General features: G+C 43.8%; 1 protein-coding gene across 1 annotated transcript in view; it reads left to right on the top strand.

Moving 5' to 3' along the window:
* Window positions 1–15,756, top strand: part of LOC137379810 (lipoxygenase homology domain-containing protein 1-like) — a 302,018-nt gene that overhangs the window by 41,658 nt on the left and 244,604 nt on the right. Inside the window, exons 9-12 of the mRNA XM_068051579.1 lie at window positions 1,434–1,569; window positions 4,122–4,282; window positions 5,887–5,973; window positions 7,102–7,237. Coding sequence (XP_067907680.1) covers window positions 1,434–1,569; window positions 4,122–4,282; window positions 5,887–5,973; window positions 7,102–7,237 — 520 coding nt within the window. The remainder of the gene's footprint in view (window positions 1–1,433; window positions 1,570–4,121; window positions 4,283–5,886; window positions 5,974–7,101; window positions 7,238–15,756) is intronic.

Genomic DNA, 15,756 nt, shown 5'->3' with positions numbered 1-15,756 from the left:
AATTTAACACAAGATTATAATCCTACACCATGTGATACCACAACTGGATGTAGGTATTTGAAAACCTAATCATTCAGTTGGGACATTTAAATAAGAAAACCTTATATGTAAAAAGTCCGACTGCCTGATTGGATGGCTTAGGTGTGAAACTGACTTATTTATGAAATAAATGTCTTACAATTTCACTACCTATATAGTCTAGGGGAGGGCTTCCACCTTATTATTAAATAATGGTCAGTTTTATGCCCATCAGATGCTGTATTGAGATCCTCCCATGCTCACTTCCCAAATCTCTACACTTAAAAAGGAAAATTTCATCATGTCAATCTCTTAACAACCATCCAAGAAAGAGGTCTGCCATAGGTGAAGGAGCCTCAACTATTGACTTATTTTTCCCCACCCTTCTTTCTCATAGCAAAGTGCCCATCCTCCATTCAGTTGCTTCCCTGGTGAGATTGTTTGGAGAATTGTGAGTGCAGAATGTGCTCTGTGGGATAGCAGGCAAGGGTACAGCACAAGCAGACAATGGAGAGGGAGTTAAAAAGTGGTAGTGTCACCTTCATAAATATGCAACTACAGTGTATCTATGGCAGTAATCCCAGGCTTCAGTGACACTATTCAACTGGACGGCACAGTGGCGCAGTGGTTAGCACCGCAGCCTCACAGCTCCAGCGACCTGGGTTTGGTTCTGGGTACTACTTTTATGGAGTTTGCAAGTTCTCCCTGTGACCGCGTGGGTTTTGGCCGGGTGCTCCAGTTTCCTCCCACAGCCAAAGACTTGCAGGTTGATAGGTAAATTGGCCATTGTAAATTGCCCCTAGTGTAGGTAGGTGGTAGGAGAATAGTGGGGATGTGGTAGGGAATATGGGATTAATGTAGGATTAGTTTAAATGGGTGGTTGTTGGTCAGCACAGACTCAGTGGGCCGAAGGGCCTGTTTCAGTGCTGTATCTCTGTATGACTAGCTACCCATGCTGCAATCTCACAACTCAACACCTAAATATACATTTTGCTGCTGCCTTGCAATACACTCCACTATATATAACATGTAACCTACTCCTCTATATGTAACACTCCACTACATAATAACACACTGCAGCCTATGTGTTATTGTGTATGTACCATGCACATTCCTACCTGTGCAATATCCTGTATAGCATACTTGAGCCTATGTATATAATATACTCCTGCCTATGCATTATACAAAGTGTAGCACACTCCTACTGATACTATTTTGCATGTCCCACTCTCCAAGCTGCAGTATTTAAATGTCGCCCAATCTAAGTTATAGATTACTTTATATATGATATAGCCTGGGCATTATGTCATTGTGAAATCTTGCACGTAATAATTTCCAGAGTATCTATTTAATTTTCCTCACTTGCTGTTTGTTCTCTACCAGGATCTTCATCAGTCTTTTATTGATCTACACAGGTTATAGTTTACTGCCCGTTCACTGGAATTGAACAGACATTCCCCTGCAGAAAATGGCTGGATGAAGACGAAGGAGATGGATTGATTGAACGTGAACTCTATGAAATGGTTTCACTGCGACAGAAGCGACAGAAAAGTACATATTTATTAATTAAACTCAACAATTTCATTTCAGGAATTTCTAAAGGAAGAAATTTCCTACAGTGGAATCATTCTTGCCAATACAATTCAGACAGGCAAGGACTGAGAAATCTGCCAGCCCATGATTCTAACATGATCCCACCATGGATGATTTTCTAGTTAAACTTAATGCTTGCATGGATTGATCTTTGATCGCCAAAGAGAGAAAAGGCATTAGCTATTAAGAAACCCTGGGCAATGTTTATGCCAGTGTCACCAGTGGCCATGACTTCAGCTTTGTCTCTTCCCCTAATGCCCAGCATGCTCTCTTCAAGATGGAAAGAGTATGCAGGCAGACACTTCCTCCCCTGGTGACAGGCTCCTGCCTTTTGTTGTGCTCTATCCTTTCCCACAAGAAAGAGGGAAGTGTGTTAGTGAGAGTCTTGTAAGGTGTTTGGAGAATATGACTGCCATGGTGGAATAGCTGATAGTCTGTGTGTGAGAAGTGAGTTGTGGGTATGTGGTGGTTGGAATAGTGGTGAGCATCTGAGCATGCAAAGAAGAAGCTTTAATGAATGTGATTGCAGGAAAGTAAAGGGTAGCAGGGTAGAACTACAGGCAGTCCTGTAAGTGCTGTCACTGCTGTAAATAATGCAACTGGAAGTGATGCATTGTGAGCATAAAGTATGAGGGCAGTCTTCTTACCTTGACAGCTCTTGTTAGATCAATGATTTCTTTTTTCCAGTGTTACAGCTCATGTTCTTCCCACTGGCTTCTCAGCTGATGTCTTGAGGACTTCCAGCTCCATGGAGGAAAAAGGATGTCCCTCCTCCTCTCCACTGTCAGAGATCCTGGGAGCCCATTTACTCGCTCTTTCAACCATTTGTTACTCTTGGGTCTCTGCAACGCTTCTTTAAGAGCTGCTGGCTGTCTTTAAGTAGCATTATTGACACTTGATTTTGCACTGCTCCCCTCCACCTCCCCCTGTGATGGGCATGCAGCCGATGAATAGCATAGGTCACTGGCTGCAGCTACCAGTGATTATGATTAGCAGGCAGCACAAGTATTGCAGGAAAAGTTGTCAGGCTGTGGAATTCACTTCCAAATTAGTCGTTGAGGTAGAAACTATGTCAACATTAAGATTAAATTGGATAGGTGGATGAAGGAAAAAGGGATGAAGGCAGATGATAAAAAGATGGGAAAATGTAATTAGAACTATGTGCTTGTGTGTAGGGTGAAGGTTGAACATTGACATGTACTGGTTGGCACAAAGGGCCTTTTTCTGTGCTGAGACTGTTGTCTATTTCTATGTATCAGTTATCAGGTCATGTTGCATTATGGCAGAAGGGTTAGGGAAAGGCAATGTAGACTAAATGGCATATTTCTAAAGAGTATACAGGGACAGAAGGACCTGGAGGGTCATATGCATAGATCTTTGAAGGTGGCAGGACATATTGAGAGAGTAGTTAGCAAAGCATATGGGATCTTGGGGTTCATAAATAGAGGTATTGAATACAAAAGCAGGGAAGTTATGCTAAACCTTATAAAGCTCTGGTTAAGCCACAAGTAGAGTATTGCATCCAGTTCTGGTCACTACACTTCAGGAAGGATGTGAGGGTCTTTAACAGAGTGCACAGGAGATTTACCAGAATGGTTGCAAGGGTGAGGGATTTTAGCTGTAAGGTTAGATTGGAAAAACTGAGGTTTTTCTCCTTGGAGCAAAGGAGATTGTGGGGTGGTGGGGTGGGGTGGATTTGATAGAGGTATACAAGATTATGACAGGTTTACAAAAGGTAAACAAAGAAAAGCTGTCGCCGTTAGTTGATGGTACATCGACTAGGGGACACAGATTTAAGGTTTTGGTCAAGAGATTGCAGGGTGATGTGAGGAAGAACTTTTTTACGCCTGGAATTGCTGCTGACAAGCAGATGGAATCAGAAATGACGAATGATTTCAAAAGAAAATTGGATGGGCATTTGACGGAAATAAACTTGCAGGGCTAAGGGGATAGAGCGCGAGAATGGAACTGACTAGATTGCTCTGCAGAGAACTGGCATGGACTTGATGGGCCAAATGGCCTCCTTCTGTGCCGCAGTCATGATATGTGATTAGCTTACACTGCCCAGAGCTAGACTGCCACCTGACACATTATACTCTGCCATGTGGGAGCAATTGCTTGGAGTGACAAACAGGGCAATCCTCTTTGCAGCCAATTTACTCTGCAGCATTTTTCAAGCCATCAAATGGAGATTTCTGTTGTCGAACACTGTTTCCTTCCTCCACATCGGCATTAAATGAGTCAGTGAATCTTAAAGGCCTGTATAGAGCAACAGAACACACACTGATAACGGTGTTTTACTACATCAGCCAGCAGGCCAATTTGAAGGATGGTTTTATAATTAGAACATGTGTTAGGCCATGGACATCCCAAGGACTTTCTGTACTGTCAACAAGCAATAAGGTCCATCTTGGGAAGGACATCACTCCTTATATAGCTTGACCTAGCTCTGTTCTAGTCACATTGCCATGGAATATGTTTTAAAACAAAGTTATCTCTCTTTTCACTAGAACATCCATGGTCACTGTGGATCTGGACAAGTGATATTAAGAATGCAGGGACAGATGCTAATGTTTTCCTCCAGCTATATGGTGACAAAGGGAAATCAGATGAGATGTGCCTGGACAACAACTCGGATAACTTTGAAACTGGGCAAACAGATAAGTTTATGGTAGGTGGCATGTACTGTGGGATTCTGCCAAGATCCATTAAGTTGTGACAATATCCACTGAACTGTGGTCCTCCAACTCTCCATATTACAAATTTATTGCATTCCAGCCAAGTCCATAAAGGCAACTTTTGTATGAAGTTCCATCATTGATGGGTATTTATCCATTCAGTTCTTCCTGTAGCATTATTGCTAGGTACATCACTAATCCCTTTCACCCTATCCTCCATTACACTTGGACTCAGTCAGTGACTTAATAACTACTCCTCTCCATATTTCCCTCTACAATATCCATTCACATGTTCACAAGGCCCTTGCTATCCATGACATCCTGAGTTTGACTGAAACTTGCTTGATGCCGGTGATTCACTTCCCTTAAACAAACCCTCCCAGCCTGGCTATATTTTACATCACTACCTTCGCCCACAATGCTATGATGGTGTGGCCGTTATATTTTATTCATTCATGGGATGTGGGTGTCGCTGGAAAGGCGAGCATTTATTTCCCATCTGTAATTGCCCTTGAGAAGGTGGTTATCATTAACTCACACCTCTGCTTCTCCTCCTGCTCTTCTGACACCTTCTGGTCCTTTGAGTACCTCACCTTGCTAGACCCTGATAACCTCCTTTCAAATCTTCATTGTCTACCCAAGCCCCACCCTGAGTTTATCACTTAGCGACTCCTCATCTTCAGTCACCTTTCCCTTTATCTCAGCTCAGCCTAGACTTTCTTCCTATACCAACCCTAGCATATATTTATCCAGAGTTTCTCTCATACCAGTACTTATAGGAATCCAAAACATTTCTCTTGTACTAATATTTATAGTCACTTCATTACTAGAGAATCGCCGAACAGGAGGTGAATCCATCCGCACCTTTAGCTCAAGTCGACTTGGCTCAATTCTAGTGGGCTTACCTCTGATTTAGATGATTGTGGGTTCTGGTCCTGCTCCAGGCTTGAGGGTATGAAAGGCACCATTGTCAAGAATTTTCTAAGGGCTTCTCTGGCCTGTTTGCCTCTGTAATTTCAGCAGAAATCCTGTTTATACACATAAATGGGGTCTTCACCAAAGTTAAGTTGACAGGACAGAAGGCCTTAGGAAATTCCCAGCGCGGGAAAGTGTGAGTATTTCTTTCTAGAAATGGAGCAAAGGCAGGGCAGGGCTGTGCAATTCAGGAACTGGGAATTAGGAAGAGACCATCTGTACGGTGCCAGAAATTTAATAGGCAGTTGATCAGTACAGTGCAGAGTTCCCTTAATTATTGTTCAGTATTGTTTCTACCACTCTGACCTACACCTTTGTTTGGATATTTTATATTTCAAAGATTACTGTGGATGATGGTCAAACCTTTAAGCCTCAACCTCCACAACGCTGGAAGAGTGGTCAACTGTCTTTAATAATACACTGATCTGTTTAGTGGCATCCCTGTCACAGGGCAATGTATCTGTGGTTGTGTCCTCAGTGGGGCTTGCCTGCTTTCATTCAGGTTTAAGCCAATCAGAACATTGCATATTGAAAGTCCATGATTGAATTACACAATGTAGAATAATATTCTCTGTGGATTGATTGTTAAAGATTCATCTCATGTGTATTTTGCTTCTTGCAGATTGAACTCCCAGACCTGGGAACCATTTACAAGCTCAGAATCTGGCATGAGAAACGACATCCTTTTGCTGGTTGGCATTTGAACAAAGTGAGTCATCAACACTGAAACAATAAGATGGAAAGGCAATAGCATCCAGCAGACCCACTCCTTGCATAGGTCACTGCAATCTGTCCTGTTGTAGATTCAGCCCTTTGTATTAACATAGGATTTTTAAATTCTTTCATGGGATATGGGCACCATCTATGCCCTCTCATTCTCGAGCCTTTCATGAGTGGGAACAGCTTTTCCCTATCCACTCTGTTCAGACCCCTCATGATTTTGAATACCTTTATCAAGTCATTATTGCCCATCCCTAATTGCCCATGAGAAGGGGGTGGTGAACTGCCTTCTTGAACTGCTGTCCATTTGGTGTCGGTATACCCAAAGTGCTGTTAGGAAGGGAGTTCCAGGAATTTGACCCAGCGACAGTGAAGGAATGGTGATATAGTTCCGTCAGGATGGTTTGTGGCTTAGAGGGGAACTTGCAGGTGGTGGTGTTCCCATGCATCTGCTAACCTTGTCCTTCTAGGTGGTAGAGGTAGCAGGTTTGGGAGGTGCTGGGACAGGACATACCCAGGGATGATGATTTCTGGGGCATTGTCTGTAAGGTATGATTCCTTAAGTATGATTATGTCAGGCTGCTGCTTGACTAATCTGTGGGACAGCTCTCCCAACTTTGGCACAAGCCTCCAGATGTTAGTAAGGAGGACTTTGCAGGATTGACAGGGCTGGGTTTGCCGTTTTTTTTTTGTGGTGCCTAGGTCGATGCCAGGTGGTCCATCCAGTTTCATTCCTTATTGACTTTGTAGCAGTTTGATACAGCTGAGTGACTTTCTAGGCCATTTCAGAGGACATTTAAGAGTCAACCACATTGCTGTGGGTCTGGAGTCATATGTAGGCCAGACCAGATAAGGACAGCAGATTTCCATTGCGAAAGGACATGAGTGAACCGATGGATTTTTACAACAATCAACAATGGTTTCATGGTCATCATTAGACTAGTTTTTAATTCCAGATTAATTATTCAAATTCAAATTCCACCTTCTGCCAGGGTGGGATTAGAACCCATGTCCCCAGAGCAATACCTGGGTCTCTGGGTCTCAAGTGACAATACCATTATGCCATCGCATCCACAAAATCCAGTCTTATATGTGTGTGTGCTTTGATTTACTGCAGGTAACTTTAATGAAGTCGCTGACAAAGGAGAAATATAATTTCAAATGCAGCCGATGGTTGGACATCAATGAGGATGATAATGAGATCATACGGGAGCTGTCTGCTGAAGGACACTGTGTGGATGAAGTCCAGCCCTGTGAGTGCACAACAAGCGAAGTGGGAAGAAAGCCAGACAGATTGTATTTAGACTGATTTTGATGTTCTTTTGTCATTATTGCTGCACTTTTCATTAATTTTATTGCCTCTTTCCCTTGTTTCTGATCTCCTGTTGGCCTTGCACTATTCCCCGGATGCAACTGCAGGGAGATGGACTGTCCACACATGTCTCTGGCAATGCTGCACTTTGGCACTTGTGCATACCCTCCCCACTATTCTTTCCTTCCCTTCAGAACGAGAAATGCTTGTCTTTTGCTTGCTGTCTTCTTTCTCCCCCATATCCTTACACTAAGCCAATGCACATCTGTACACCAGGAAAGCTCTACAGTTTTAAATAGAGGTATACTAACACTCTGAGAGTAGCTGTAGCTAGTTAATTAGGTGTCTAGCTTAAACTGGTTTCTGAGCTTTAGCAGAGCTGACACAGCATTGTTTTCAGAGTATAAATTCAGGGGACTCTCAGTGCTGCAAGTCTGCATTGAGTGCTACTTGGAAGGCACAGAGTGTGAAGAAGGGAGTTCGGTAAGTGAGGGAGTTCGGTAAGTGAGGGAGTTCAGGAAGGAGGGGAACTATAAATTAAGAAAAAATAAATTTGACTGCACTGAGAGCTGCTTTGAGGGCACAGAGTGTAAAGTCCGAGCTTGGTGTGTGAGGGAGGGGCTCCTTCCTTCCTTCCTTTTTCCACCCTCCAGTAGCTGTCTCTCTGTTTGGTGAGTAACTGGTAAGTTATTCTACTTCTCATTGTAATAAAAAGTTTTTAAAGTTACGGTATGGCAGGTCAGCTCAGCCAAGTGGAAAATATGTCCTGCGGTATGTGGGAAGTCAGGGACGCACCACGTGTCCCAGACGAACACATCTGCAGGAAGTGTCATGGGCTGCAGAAGCTTGAGCTCCGGGTTTCGGAACTCAAGCGGCGGATGGAGTCACTGTAGTGCATCCGTGAGGACTACGTGGATAGCACGTTTAGGGAGGTGGTCACACCACAGGTTAGGAGCATGCAGGCAGAGAGGGAATGGGTGACCGCCAGGCAGTCTAATAAAACTAGGCAGGAGTGCAGCAGTCCCCTGAGTCTATCTTGCTTACTAATCGGTTTTCCATTTTGAATACAGGTGAGAGCGATGGTTCCTCAGGGGACTGCAGCCAGAGCTAAGTCCGTGCCACCATGGGTGGCTCAGCTGCACAGGAGGTGAGGAAGAAGAGTGCAAGAGCAATAGTGATAGGGGATTCGATAGTCAGGGGATCAGACAGGTGTTTCTACGGCAATAAACGTGACTCCAGGATGGTGTGTTACCTCCCTGATGCCAGGGTCAAAGATGCCATGGAGCAGCTGCAGGACATCCTTCTGGGGGAGGGTGAACAGCCAGAGATCGTAGTCCAATGACATAGGTAGGAAGAGGGATGAGGTTTTGAAAGCAGATTTTAGGGAGTTAGGAAGGAAATTAAAAAGCAGGACCTCAAGAGCAGTAATCTCAGGATTACTCCCAGTGCCACATGCTAGTAAGCATAGGAATAGGAGGATCGATTGATTGAACACATGGCTGGAGAATTAGTGTAGGAGGGAGGACATCAGATTTCTGAGCCATTGGGACTGGTTCTGGGGCAGGTGGGACCTGTACAACCTGGACGGGCTACACCTTAACAGGAGTGGAACTAACATCCTCGCAGGGAGATTTGCTAGTGCTGTTGGGGAGGATCTAAACTAGCTTGTCAGGGGAATGGGAACCTGAGGGGTAGCTCAAATTGGAAACAAGTAAAGCTGGTAACAGGAGGTAGAAAAGTAGCAAGTGACATTAGAAGGCAGGCGAAACAAAGGTGAGCATTGACTAGGCTTAGAATGCAGAATAATGTCAAGAAGACAAGGTTAAGGGCACTCTACCTGAATGCATGCAGCATTCACAACAAGGTAGATGATTTAAAGGCCCAAATAGAGGTAAATGAGTATGATCTAATTGCCATTACGAAAACGTGGCTACAAGGTGACCAGGACTGGGAACTGAATATTCAAGGATATTCAACATTTAGGAAGGACAGGAAAAAAGGAAAAGGAGGTTGGTAGGGAATCTGTACCAAATTTGAAAATAAAACAGATAAAAATTGATTAAAACACTAATTAACTAATTAATAAGTAGATTAACTAAATGAGGGGGAGGAGATTACTGTATTTAGTTAGCATTTAATATTTATCGTAGGAATCTAGCACGATGGACCATATAGTTAAGTGCATCATAATTTAGTAAGGATTTAACAAGTATTTATTTATTTTATATTAATTAACTAATTAGTGCTAGAAATGTCAGTTAGAGGGTGAAGTGCTTCACCTGTGAGATGTGGGAAGTCCGTGAAGCTTCCAACGTTCCGGGCAACTACATATGCAGGAAGTGCACCCAGTTGCAGCTCCTCACAGACCGCATGGATCGGTTGGAGCGGAAACTGGATGCACTTAGGAGCATGCAAGTGGCAGAAAGTGTCATAGACAAGAGTTTTAGAGAAGTGGTTACACCAAGGTGCAGGCAGATAGATGGGTGACTGCTAGAAGGGGCAGGCAGTCAGTGCAGGAATCCCCTGTGGCTATCCCCCTCTCTAACAAGTGTACCATTTTGGATGCTGTTGGGGGGGGATGGCCTATCAGGGGAAAACAGCAGCAGCCAGAGCAGTGGCACCACGGCTGAACTGTTGTTCAGCAGGGAGGGACAAAGCGCAGAAGAGCAATAGTTATAGGGGACTCGATAGTCAGGGGCACAGATAGGCGCTTCTGTGGATGTGAAAGAGACTCCAGGATGGTATGTTGCCTCCCTGGTGCCAGGGTCAAGGATGTCTCTGAATGGACAGGGGGCATTCTCAAGGGGGAGGGTGAACAGCCAGAGGTTGTGTTACACATCGGTACCAATGACATAGGCAGGAAGAGTGATGAGGTCCTGCAGGGGGAGTTTAGGGAGTTAGGCAGAAAGTTAAAAAACAGGACCTCTAGGGTTGTAATCTCGGGATTACTCCCTGTGCCACGTGCCAGTGAGGCTAGAAATGGGAAGATAGTGAAGCTAAACACGTGGCTGAACAGCTGGTGTAGAAGGGAGGGTTTCAGATATCTGGACCATTGGGATCTCTTCAGAGACAGGTGGGATCTGTACAAGAAGGACAGGTTGCATCTAAACTGGAGGGGGACAAATATCCTGGCTGCGATGTTTGCTAGCATCACTCGGGAGGGTTTAAACTAGTGTGGCAGGGGGGTGGGAACCAGAGCAGGAGGACAGCAAGTGAAATAAATGAAGGGGAACCAGTAAATAAGGCCAGTAAAACTAAGAGGAAGAGCAGGCAGGGAGATGTTGCGAAGAACAGTGGGACTGGTGGTCTGAAGTGCATTTGTTTCAATGTAAGAAGTATAACAGGTAAGGCAGATGAACATAGAGCTTGGATTAGTACTCGGAACTATGATGCTGTTGCTATTACAGAGACTTGGTTGTGGGAAAGACAGGATTGGCAGCTAAATGTTCCAGGATTTACAAGCTTCAGGCGGGATAGAGGGGGATGTAAAAGGGGTGGGGGAGTTGCATTACTGGTTAAGGAGAATATCACAGCTGTACTGCGGGAGGACACCTCAGAGGGGTCATGCAGCGAGGCAATATGGGTGGAGCTCAGGAATAGGAAGGGTGCAGTCACGATGTTGGGGGTTTACTGCAGGCCTCCCAACAGCCAGTGGGAGGTAGAGGAGCAGATATGTAGACAGATTTTGGAAAGATGTAACGGTAACAGGGTTGTAGTGGTGGGTGATTTTAACTTCCCTTATATTGACTGGGACTCACTTAGTGCTAGCGGCTTGGATGGGGCAGAATTTGTAAGGAGCATTCAGGAGGCCTTCTTGAAACAATACGTAGATAGTCCAACTAGGGATGGGGCCGTACTGGACCTGGTATTGGGGAATGAGCCCGGCCAGGTGGTCGAAGTTTCAGTAGGGGAGCATTTCGGGAACAGTGACCATAATTCCATAAGTTTTAAGGTACTTGTGGATAAGGATAAGAGTAGTCCTCGGGTGAAGGTACTAAATTGGGGGAAGGCTAATTATAACAATATTTGGCAGGAACTGAAGAATTTAGATTGGGGACGGCTGTTTGAGGGTAAATCAACATCTGACATGTGGGAGTCTTTCAAATGTCAGTTGATTAGCATCCAGGACCAGCATGTTCCTGTGAGGAAGAAGGATAAGTTTGGCAAATTTCGGGAACCTTGGATAACGCGGGATATTGTGAGCCTTGTCAAAAAGTAAAAGGAAGCATTCATAAGGGCTGGAAGGCTTGGAACAGACGAATCCCTTAAGGAATAATAAAGACAGTAGGAAGGAACTTAAGCAAGGAGTCAGGTGGGCTAAAAGGGGTTATGAGAAGTCATTGGCAAACAGGATTAAGGATAATCCCAAGGCTTTTTATACGTATATAAAGAGCAAGAGGGTAACCAGGGAAAGGGTTGGCCCACTCAAGGACAGAGAAGGAAATCTATGTGTGGAGCCAGAGGAAATGGGCGAGGTACTAAATGAGTACTTTGCATCAGTATTCACCAAGGAGAAGGACTTGGTGGATGATGAGCCTAGGGAAGGGAGTGCAGATAGTCTCAGTCATCTCATTATCAAAAATGAGGAGGTGTTGGGTGTCTTGCAAAGCATTAAGGTAGATAAGTCACCAGGGCCTGATGGGATCTACCCTAGAAGACTGAGGGAGGCAAGGGAAGAAATTGCTGGGGCCTTGACAGAAATCTTTGCATCCTCATTGGCTACAGGTGAGGTCCCAGAGGACTGGAGAATAGCCAATGTTGTTCCTTTGTTTAAGAAGGGTGGCAAGGATAATTCAGGAAATTATAGGCCGGTGAGCCTTACGTCAGTGGTAGGGAAATTATTAGAGAGGATTCTTTGGGACAGGATTTACTCCCATTTGGAAACAAATGGACTTATTAGCGAGAGGCAGCACGGTTTTGTGAAGGGGAGGTCGTGCCTCACTAATTTGATTGAGTTTTTTGAGAAAGTGACAAAGATTATTGATAAAGGAAGGGCAGTGGATGTTATCTACATGGACTTCAGTAAAGCCTTTGACAAGGTCCCTCACGGCAGACTGATACAAAAGGTGAAGTCACATGGGATCAGAGGGGAGCTGGCAAGATGGATATGGAACTGGCTCGGTCATAGAAGACAGAGGGTAGCAGTGGAAGGATGCTTTTCTGAATGGAGGGATGTGACTAGCGGTGTTCCGCAGGGATCAGTGCTGGGATCTTTGCTGTTTCTCGTATATATAAATGATTTGGAGGAAAATGTAGCTGGTCTGATTAGTATGTTTGCGGATGACACAAAGGTTGGTGGAGTTGCGGACAGTGATGAGGATTGTCAGAGGATACAGCAGGATATAGATCGGTTGGAGACTTGGGCAGAGAAATGGCAGATGGAGTTTAATTCTGACAAATGTGAGGTAATGCATTTTGGAAGGTCTAATACAGGTGGGAAGTATACAGTAAATGGCAGAACCCTTCGGAGTATTGACAGGCAGAGAGATCTGGGCGTACAGGTCCACAGGTCACTGAAAGTGGCAACGCAGGTGGATAAGGTCGTCAAGAAGGCATACGGCATGTTTGCCTTCATTGGTCGGGGCACAGAGTATAAAAATAGGCAAGTCATGCTGCAGCTGTACAGAACTTTAGTTAGGCCACACTTAGAATATTGCGTGCAATTCTGGTCGCCACACTACCAGAAGGACGTGGAGGCTTTGGAAAGGGTACAGAAGAGGTTTACCAGGATGTTGCCTGGTCTGGAGGTCATTAGCTATGAGGAGAGGTTGGATAAACCCGGATTGTTTTCACTGGAACGACGGAGGTGGAAAGGCGACATGATAGAGGTTTACAAAGTTATAAGCGGCATGGACAGAGTGGATAATAAGAAGCTTTTTCCCAGGGTGGAAGAGTCAGGTACTAGGAGACATAGATTTAAGGTGAGAGGGGCAAAGTTTAGAGGGGATGTGTGAGGCAAGTTCTTTACACAGAGGGTGGTGAGTGCATAGAACTTGTTGCTGCGGGAGGTGGTGGAAGCAGGTACCATAGAGACGTTTAAGAGGCATCTTGACAAATACATGAATAGGATGGGAATAGAGGGATATTGTCCCCGGAAGTGCAGAAGGTTTTAGTTTCGGCAGGCATCAAGATCGGCGCAGGCTTGGAGGGCCGAATGGCCTGTTCCTGTGCTGTACTGTTCTTTGTTCTTTGAGGTGGTGTTGCGTTGATAATAAGGGATGGGATCAGTACATTTGTCAGGGAGGATCTCAGATCGGAAGAACAAAATGTGGAATCTGTTTGGGTGGAACTAAGAAACAGCAAGGAGCAGCAAAGCAGAGTTGTTTATCGGCCACCAAACAGTAGTAGTATGGGGCATGGTATGAATCAGGAGATTAGAGAAGCATGTAGCATGGGTAATACAGTAATCATGGGTGACTTCAATCTGTACATAGACTGGATAAACCTAATGAGCACTAATGTTGTGGAGGACGATTTTCTGGAGTGTGTTAGGGATGGTTTTCTAGCGCAGTATGTTGAGAAACCGACTAGAGACCAGGCTATTTTAGATCTCGTTTTATATAATGAGAAAGGGCTAATTACTAATCTTGTTGTAAAAGAAGCTTTAGGGATGAGTGACCATAATATGATAGAATTTTACATCATGCTTGAAAGTGAGGTAGTTCAATCTGAAGCCAGGGTGTTAAATTTGAACAAAGGAAATTATGAAGGTATGAGGGACAAATTGGTGGAGGTGGATTGGGAAAATACATTACAGGGTATGACAGTACATAGGCAATGGATGGTCTTTAAAGAACTACATAGCTTACAGCTTCAAAACACAAAAACCCCAAAAGTAAAGGCAGTCAACCGTGGAAACAAAGGAAGTTAATGATGGTATAAGATTGAAATAAAAGGCCTATAAAGTTGCCAGAAATAGTCATAAACCTGAGGATTGGGAGGATTTTATAATACAGCAAAGGAAGACAAAGAAACTGATGAAGAAAGGGAGAATAGAATATGAATATCAGCTAGCAAAAAACATAAAAACGGACTGTAAAAGCTTCTATAGGTATGTAAAAAGGAAACGTTTAGCTAAGACAAATGTGGGTCTATTACAGGCAGAGTCAGGAGAATTTATAATGGGGAATAGAGAAATGGCAGAGAAGCTAAATGATTACTTTGTGTCTGTCTTCACTGAGGAAGATACAAGAAATCTCCCAGAATTAGAGATCCAAGGAATTAGGGGAATGAGGAATTGAAGGAAATTAATATTAGTGATAAGGTTGCATTGGAGAAATTAATGGGGGATGAAGGTTGCTAAGTCCCCAGGATCTAATATTCTACATCACAGAGTGTTGGAAGAGGTAGCTATGGAGATAGTGGATGCATTGGTGCTCATCTTCCAAAATTTTACAGATTCTGGAACTGTTCCTGCAGATTGGAAGGTAGCAAATGTAACCCCACTATTTAAGAAGGGAGGGGGAGAGAAAACAGGGAATTATAGACCTCTTAGCCTCAGTCATTGGGAAAATGCTAGAATCTATTCTAAAGGATGTGATAAATGGACACTTGGATAATACTGATCTGAATATGAATGGGAAATCATGTTTGACGAACCTGTTGGAGTTTTTTGAGGATGTTACTAACAGAATTGATTAAGGGGAGTTGATGGACGTGGTATACTTGGATTTTAAGAAGGCTTTTGATAAAGATCCCCACAGGAGGTTGGTTAGCAAAATTAAAGCACATGGGATAGGAGGTAATATACTGGCATGGTTTAAGGATTGGTTAACAGGCAGAAAACAGAGAGTAGGATTAAACGGAACAAAAATGAAAAGTGCTAGAAATACTCAACAAGTCTGGCAGCATCTGTGGAGAGAGAGAGACGCAAAGTTGGTCACAGATCTGAAACGTTAACTTTGCTTCTCTCTCCACAGATGCTACCAGACCTGCTGAGTATTTCCAGCACTTTTCATTTTTGTTTCGGATTTCCAGCATCTGCTGTATTTTGCATTTATTGTAGGAATAAACTATATATCAATGATATCAATAAATAAAATATATATCAATGATTTGAATGTGGGGACCAAATGTAATATTTCCAAGTGTGCGGATGACACAAAACTAGGTGGGAATGTGTGTTGTGAGGAAGTTGCAAAGTGGCTTCAAGGGGATTTGGACAGACTTGGTGATTGGGCAAGATCGTGGCAGATGGAATATAATGTGGAAAAATAATAGGTTATCCACTTTGGTAGGAAGAAAAGATATACAGAATATTTCTTAAATGGTAAGAGATAAGAAAGTGTAGATGTACAAAGGGACCTGGGAGTCCTTGTCAATAAGTCACTGAAAGCTAACATGCAGGTGCAGCAAGCAATTAAGAAGGCAAATGGTAAGTTGGCCTTCATTGCAAGAGGATTTGAGTACAGGAGTAGTGTAGTCTTGCTTCAATTGAGGAGAGATTGGGGAAACTGGGCC

The sequence above is a fragment of the Heterodontus francisci genome, chromosome 1 (assembly GCF_036365525.1).
Source record: "Heterodontus francisci isolate sHetFra1 chromosome 1, sHetFra1.hap1, whole genome shotgun sequence".
In the NCBI taxonomy this organism is placed as follows: domain Eukaryota; kingdom Metazoa; phylum Chordata; class Chondrichthyes; order Heterodontiformes; family Heterodontidae; genus Heterodontus; species Heterodontus francisci.
Note: the sequence above shows the minus strand (reverse complement) of the source record. Positions and strands in the feature narration are given on the sequence as shown.